Source organism: Asparagus officinalis, chromosome 8 (assembly GCF_001876935.1).
Source record: "Asparagus officinalis chromosome 8, Aspof.V1, whole genome shotgun sequence".
Lineage (NCBI taxonomy): Eukaryota > Viridiplantae > Streptophyta > Magnoliopsida > Asparagales > Asparagaceae > Asparagus > Asparagus officinalis.
Genome location: NC_033801.1, coordinates 10,638,415 through 10,646,493, shown reverse-complemented (window position 1 = coordinate 10,646,493; position 8,079 = coordinate 10,638,415). Strand labels below are relative to the sequence as shown.

The following is an 8,079-nucleotide window of genomic DNA, read 5'->3' as shown; positions in this document are numbered from 1 at the left end:
TTGAAGTACCTGAAAGGTACCGTGCACCATAAATTAGTTTATCAAGCAGACTCGCTTGAGGTTCTTGGTTACTCTGATGCTGATTTTGGAGGTGACAAAGATGACGGGAAGTCCACTTCTGGACATTTGTTAATCTTTGGTGGTGCAGTTGTTTCTTGGGGTAGTAAGAAATAGGGATGTGTCGCAAGATACACACAAGAAGCTGAGTACATAGCCTGTAGTATGGTCACTACTCATACAGTCTAGATAAGACGGTTCCTAAAGGACTTGGATCTCAATTTGTTGGATGGACCAATTAAGATATACTATGATAATCAAGCAGCCATCAACTTGATCAACAGTGGTGCAAACAGTTCTAAAGGAAAACATATTGAGATACAATATCATTATATTCGTGATATTGTGGATGTAGGTGTCTAAAAATACCTATGGGTGTCCGCACACGGCTCGAGACAGAGAAAAGATGATAAACATCGCTATTAGAGTCATAGGAGCTCGTTTGACAACGACAAACACATAAAGTGAGTCGATGGGTCATACGAAGTAACGGAACTTCGGAATAATGGAAACGAGAGATGATCGGGAGCCCCGCGTCGTTTACAAAAGGCGGAGCACCTCTCGTGTCCCATTTATTCCACATATGATTCAATCATGAGAGCCTGTAAATCTCCTCGTCGGCTTTCCAACGCATCTTGAATCGCCTCATTTCGAGGTCGGATGAGTGAGTTAAGGCTGTTATAGTACCCGCGGGTCAAAATTCTGCTACAGTACCCGCTGGTCGGGATTCTGCTACAGTACAACGGGTCGGAATTCTGCTACAGTACAGCGGGTCGGAATTCTGCTACAGTAACCGCGGGTCAGAAATTCGGCTACGGTACCGCGGGACGGAAATTCTGCTACAGTACCGCGATCGGAATTTTGCTACAGTAACAACAGGTCGGATTTTTCCGACCCGCGCTACAGTACCGCGGGTCGGATCCGATCCGACCCGCGCAAGCGTGGGTTAGATTTGTCTCGCGCGCGCTGTTTCGATCTCAGTTCGGTTTTTTGACGGTTTTTCTCGGGATTTGGTCGTTCTTGAGGTTCCTAACTGACTTGATATCTTCCCCTAACATGGTTAATCAGTTATTAACTAAAGATATGGACAAATCATTCATTCTCATCCAAAAAACCCCCAACCGAAGCCTATAAATACGAGCTCGGGAGCTCATTTCAAGGGGGGATTAATTATCAAGAGGAGGAGGTGCTGCCGGATTGTGGAGTCAAAGGAGCACGAATTTCAGCGAGGGTTGACAGATCTTGGCGAGTTCTTCGGCATAAAGAAGGAGAGTTCGAGAGATCCGACACCCGTTCCCGTCCGTTTCTCGAGATTTGGCTTGGTCTTAATCTCTAGAAGAGCTACTGATTTCGCTTGGTCGATCTCAGCGTTTCAAATCAAATACTTCCTCGGTGAAGGCGAAGCTCTGCTGAATTTTCCATCAACCGGATCTAGATCAAAGGCGGTCCACGGATAAACCCCGGCACAGGAAAAGATCCCACGCAAGCAGAAGACCGATAAACGATCTCTGCGTTTGTTTGACGAGAACTGTATTTTTTCGTTTTCATTGTGTAAAAGTCTTATAAAAAGACTATCTTTTTGTTTTCATTGTAACGACCGAAGCTGTAATGAATACCGCAATGAATACAATAATTTTCGACGCAAACAGTGGAAAAAGAAGAAGTATGTGTGACTTATATTCTTACTAGTGACATGATTATTGATCCCTTGACGAAGGGTATCCCAGTAGGTACATTCATCAAACATGTTAGTTTGATGGGACTTAGAAATGTCTAAGCAAATGAAACTTTCATAAATGATGAAAGGAGACAATCATGGATAATGGTTGTACTCAGTTTATTCACGAAGAGTGAAAAATGTATACATCTCACGAATAGTGGGAGTATGAAATTACATCTTGAGTAACATCCCACGGATAGTGAGAGTGTGCTTGGAAAGTATTTGGCCATTTCGGCTAAGTGGGAGATGTAAGTGGGTTTGGCCTCATGGGGCAAATTGTTACCCAACCCATTAAAGAAATCAACCCGTTTTGTTGGGAATATCCCACGTTCTGGGATTTCTTCCGTTGGAGAGATCGAGTCTTATGAAGAAACGGAGAATGTGGGATTCAGAGAGATTTCAGGGCGGTTATTTGGGGACGGAGAGGGGGATAGAACGCCTATATATAGAGAGGAGTTCCTCTCCTCTGTAGAATCACAACCGAGAACGATCTCCGGGGGATAGAACGCCTATATATAGAGAGGAGTTCCTCTCCTCTGTAGAATCACAACCGAGAACGATCTCCACCGGAGTCCCCAAATACAGTCCGAGAGGAGTTCCTCTCCTCTGTAGAATCACAACCGAGAACGATCTCCACCGGAGTCCCCAAATACAGTCCTTCTCTTGTTCCTTCAGTATCTTCGGTAGTTATTATAGAAATATTTCTAGGAGTAAGTCCCGACGATTAACAGCATATATTAAAGTGCTACTTTCTTACAACTTGGGGGTACTAAAGTATATTTTTTTAAATAACTTAGGGTATTAAAATGCTACTTTTAACAGTTTAGAATATTTAAGTGCAAAGATTGTGAAACAATAGGATTTAAGTGCTAGTTTTTTTACAACTCGGTATACTATACATGCTATTTTTTTTACAACTTAAAGTATTAAAATATTACTTTTGCAACTTAGAGTATTTAATTGTAAATGTATGGAAACAATAGGATATGTAAATGACATTTAGCCCACAAAGTGCTTTATATTCCTCCCTTGAATAATTTATTTATGATATTAAAAAGGGCCCTTATACATTAAAACACTAAATATAGTATGTTGTTAAAATACTGATTTGTGATTATTCTATTTTGAGATGCACATGAGATGATGGGATAAGGCTTGGTATTTGGTTTATGGAATCCTTGCATGAGCAAGCGGGATCACGTGGGAGTATCCTATAAAATTAGGAAGAAATGAAGAATAGACAAAAAGCATCCAAGCAAACTTTGACTGGTCAAGTTCTTCACAAGGCTCTCCAGCTAGGGTATGAGAAAATATTGAACAACTCGTGAGCACATCTTAGCATTTGCTATTTTTTAGCTTAAGCCTTTTAGCTCTACAATCTATCTAAAATAACAAGTTTCAGAAGAACTAGTCAAGAAATTAGTCTAAATATTGTTATTTGCACATAAGGATAAATCAATTATTATTCTAATTTTTATGGTATACATGATGTACTGTTTCTATGGTAGCCATTTATCTGATTAGTTGGAATATTAAGAAAATAACGCTTCTCATGATTGATTCAATAAATTTTGAATCTAAAAAGAAATGCTCAGAGATAAATCATATATCCTAATGGAATATCAAGTTAATTACGACTTTGGAGCTTGCTAGGAGGAAAAAATATTATACAATTCTATAACAGATTTTACAGAATTTCTCTAGGACCAACAATGCGCAAGATTTGAAGCAACAAAAACTACACTCGAGTATGTTATTTTTATGGGCTCATACTATCATACCACATTTTGGAAAGTCTATACTTTTTTTTTAAAGATAGATCTGATTCTTTTTCGTCTTTAATAGAAATTTCAACTACTATTCATTTGCAGGCCATGAACAGAGAAACATCCTAACACTAGAACTACAAATAAAACTGAAGAAACAGAGCAAAGGAACAGAGCATCTATTCATTTATTTCCCTCTAATTTTAGAACAAAAACTTTGAACAAAACAACTTTCATATATATATATATATATATATGTACATAACACAAGAACAACACTCCATGTATACAAACAAACAGAAAGGTTTCATATCAAAATATGATACATTAACTAACTACCCGAAAATTTTCTCCTCAGTCTTTATCCTCTTTCCCTCCTTCAAGCTCATATCAACACCTCCATAGCTCCATCCGCTGATGCTGCCGTCGTCGCCGAGTCCACTGTTCCCCGCCTGGATCTCCTTGAACATCGCCATCACCTTCACCATCGTTGGCCGCCTCATCGGCCGGTCATCCAAACAAGCACAGGCTATCTTCAAATGCTCCAAAAGCTCAAGCTCAAGCGTAGGATCCTCTTTCAACAGCTGAGGATCGAAAACATCCCTTATTCTGAGTTTACAATGTTGCTTCACCCACCCTACCAAATTGTTGTCCCCAAAATCCGGCGAATCCGTCGGCTGCTTCCCCGTCAACAACTCCAGCAACACGACGCCGTAGCTGTAAACGTCGCCTTTCGTCGTGCATCGGAAGCTCTGGTAGTACTCCGGCGGAACGTAGCCTGGCGTGCCTGCGAGCGTCGACACACTCAGATGCGTGTCCATCGCGCTCATCATCCTTGCCATTCCAAAATCAGAAACCCTAGCTTCCAGGTTTTCGTCAAGAAGCACATTGCTGGACTTCATGTCTCGGTGAATTATGTGAGGAATGCAGCTATGATGGAGAAATGCAAGACCTCGAGCTGCGCCCACTGCAATCTTTCTCCTCGCCGCCCAATTCAGCTTCATGCCGGACTTTTTCCGATCATGTAGAACATCTTCTAAGCTGCCGTACTTCATGTACTCATAGACTAGCAAGCGTTCGTCACCAACTCTACAGTAGCCTAACAAGGGAACTAGATTCCGGTGCTTGACTTTTCCGATGGTTTCCATTTCCGCGGTGAACTCCCGGTCGCCTTGTCCACTGATGTGTATCAGTTTCTTGATGGCGACGATGCTGGTGTCTTTGAGTTGGGCTTTGTAGACGTCGCCAAATCCGCCAGAGCCAATCAGGCTATCATCGTGGAAGCCATTGGTGGCGTCGAGGAGATCTTGAAATGTTAGCTTCTGAAGGGGCTTTTCGAATGTGGCGAGGCTGATGCTCATTGCCTCTTTCGTCCCTGTCAGCTTCCAGTTCTTGTTCGTGGTGTAGCCGGAGTCTGAGTTGCTGTTGTCTATATAGATGTCTCGGAGATTGTTGCTGTTTTCATTCTCCTTCATCCTTCTCCTTTCTCTTTTCCTGCTCTCTACCACGACGATGACGAGGGCGAAAATGCAGAAGAAAGCTAAGAGCAATCCCATTGCTACACTTCCGGCGAGAGACCCTCTGCGCAATTTCTGATGCTCGTCGAGTGCTTTTGGCTGAAGCTCGTCGCAGGAAGGAAGGGGGAACCCGCAGAGGCCTGAATTGTTCTCGTATCTTGCTCGGGGAAATGTCACCAGAGAACCCGATTCAGGTATTGTTCCGTTGAGCTGATTGTTCGATAGATCAATCTCCGATAGCATGAGACGAGAGAACGATCCAGGGATCGGACCCTCGAGCTCATTGTGCGACAGATCAAGAACCGCAACATAGCGCAAGCTGCCTAAATCAGGCGGAATAGCACCGGAGAGAAGATTATGACCGAGATTGAGTATCATAAGATAATACATTTTGCCCAGTTCCTTCGGAATCGGACCATTGAGCTCATTATAAGAAAGATCAAGAAATATCATCGACCCATTGTTGTTGAAGGTATACTGAGTGCTGCCCATATAAACCCTAGTGAAATTGCACGTCCTCCGGCTCGGTAACCGGTTCAGGTCCTCCGGCTTGATTCCGGCAAATTCCAGAAGATTCCCCGCACCTCGACACTCGCTGCTCCCATCGTTCTTCAAGTATACGTATCGCTTTCCGGTGACGAGACCGGCCGCAATGTTGCCTGATTGCTTGGCGAGCTCACCGGGGATTTTGCCGCTGAGCTTATTACTGTTCAGATCAAGCCAAATCAAGCTCCTGGAATCACCGAGCTCAGCGGGGATGCTGCCATAGAACGAATTGTTACCGAGCTTGAGGATTGCTAGATTGTTCAACTTCCCAATCCACGACGGAATCTCACCGGTCAAGTGATTGCTCGAGAGAGAAATCCAATTCAGCTCACTGCAATTCTGAAGTCCGTCGGGGATTTCTCCGGTCAGCCCATTGTTGTCAAGGATCAAATTCTCGAGGGCTCGGATCTTCGACAGCTCTCGCGGGATCTCCCCAACGAGAAGATTCTGCCACATCAGCAAATCCCGGAGCTGTGAGAGCTCGCCGAGGGAGGCGGGGATTTTGCCGGTGAGGTAATTGAAGCTGAGGTCGAGGGATACGAGATTGGAGCAGTTGCTGATTGAAGCTGGAACTGGCCCGGTGAACTTGTTGTTCTGCAAGTAGAGCTCCTTCAAGCTCGGGCCGAGCTTATCGGGGATCGAACCCGATAGCCCGTTAGAGCTGAGATCAAGCAACACTAAAGAAGCTAACTTTGATACAGAGTTGAGCAATCTACCACTTATATTGTTGAACGCGAGGTCTAGATTCTTGAGATTAGGGGAAGAAGCTAGGGTTTCGATCGGCAGCTCGCCGGAGAAATTGTTGTTGGAGAGATAGAGAGAGTTGAGAGAGGAAACAAACGGGATTTTACCGGAGAGATGATTCGACGAGAGATTCAAGAACTCGAGGCCATAGCAGTCGCCAAAGACCCCGTCGGCAATTTCGCCGGCGAAGTCGTTGAATGACAGATCGAGGCGCCGGAGGCCGGAGCAGTTGGTTATCGCCGGAATGTATCCGGCGATCTTGTTCCCGGCGAGAGAGAGGTTGCCGATTCCGCCGGAGCTGGATAAAATCAAGCGGAGATCGCCGGAGGAGACCCTGTTGTAGGAGAGATCGAGGGCGGTGAGCTTAAGGTTGAGCTCGCCGGCGGTGACGGGACCGCCCTCGCCAACGGAGTTGTACGAGAGATTGAGGTACGTTAGAGCAGAGCAGGAGGCGGCGAGGGCGCTGACGTCGGAGCCGGTGAGGAGATTAGCTGAGAGGTCGAGGGCGGTGAGCTGACCGCTGCAGCGAGGGGCGGCCACGATTCCTCCGGTTAGGTTACCGCTTCGGATCGAGAGGGACTCGAGATCGGGGAGGAGCAGGAGAGAGGTCGAGACGGAGTTGAAGTCGGTGTTGAGGGCGACGTTGTCGACAGCTACGGAGGTGACGGCAGAGTTAGGGGCGCACGTGACGCCGGAGAAGGAGCACGGGTCTCGGGTCGGGTTCCAGGTGGAAAGGACGGTGGGGTCCGGTAAGGACTCTTTGAAGGAGAGGAGGAGTCTGAGGTCGGATGTTGCTGAGCTGAACCCGACCCGAATGAACATCAAGAAGAATAGTAGAAGAGAATCCATGGCGATGAGAGAGAGAGAGAGAGAGAGAGAAAGAGAGAGAGTCTTTATGGAGGAGGAAGTCAAGGTTTTTATTTCAGACTTCTGAATCTGCCATGAGCGAGCGAGAGAGAGAGAGAGAGAGAGAGAGAGAGAGGAGAGAGAGAGTCTAAAGATTGAGAGTTTGCAAAGAGAGGAGGTATTTATGGGGGAATGTGGCCAAGGGAGTGCTTATGGTTAAGTGGGATGCTACGAGGTTAATTTTAAAAGTTGGTAGTTTTGTATTTACGCCCTTCAGATGCGCCTCTTTGCATATTCTAATGAGGAAGGACTATAACTGCTGTTTTTATGCGCTTCTGTTTTCACCTTTCTCATCCTCATGAGAATTTATATCAGTGGTCATCTGTTTTTATTTAATTGTCTTGTTAATGTGGATTTACATTGTTTAATCCTTGAGAAACATCTTAAAAGTGAAAATTTGATCAAAGAAATAATATCTGCTTGAAAATTTTACTAACTTATAAGCTGATGGCACTGTTATTTTAGGTACAATTTACTAGACAGCGAGTCAGCTTTATTGTGATTGTCATAATAGCGACAAAGAAATTCTTTGTCCTCGCGTAGTGAACTTATAGGGAGAAATTGCACACGTGAGCCTCCCAGATTTAACGTTTTCCTTTATTGTCTAGGTGTGTAGTATAACATGCAGCTCCTGAAGCTCAGCTTCTTTTATCGTGCAACCTGTTATATTAGCCTCTTCATTAAAAAAAAAGATAGATAAACCATGCTAAAAAAGTAGGTTTATCTTATCTTACTACCTTGATAAGTTTCTAGTAAGATGAATGACAGATGATTAAATTTTCAAAAATATCCACACCTGCAAATGGCAATACATTATCAGAAA

At 44.3% G+C, this 8,079-nt stretch overlaps 1 protein-coding gene across 1 annotated transcript; it reads right to left on the bottom strand.

The window, feature by feature from the left end:
- Positions 3,879–7,350, bottom strand: LOC109851449 (brassinosteroid LRR receptor kinase BRI1-like). Its single transcript, XM_020421584.1, has one exon. The coding sequence runs from the start codon at positions 7,197–7,199 to the stop codon at positions 3,879–3,881; it is 3,321 nt and encodes a 1,106-aa protein (XP_020277173.1). The 5' UTR covers positions 7,200–7,350.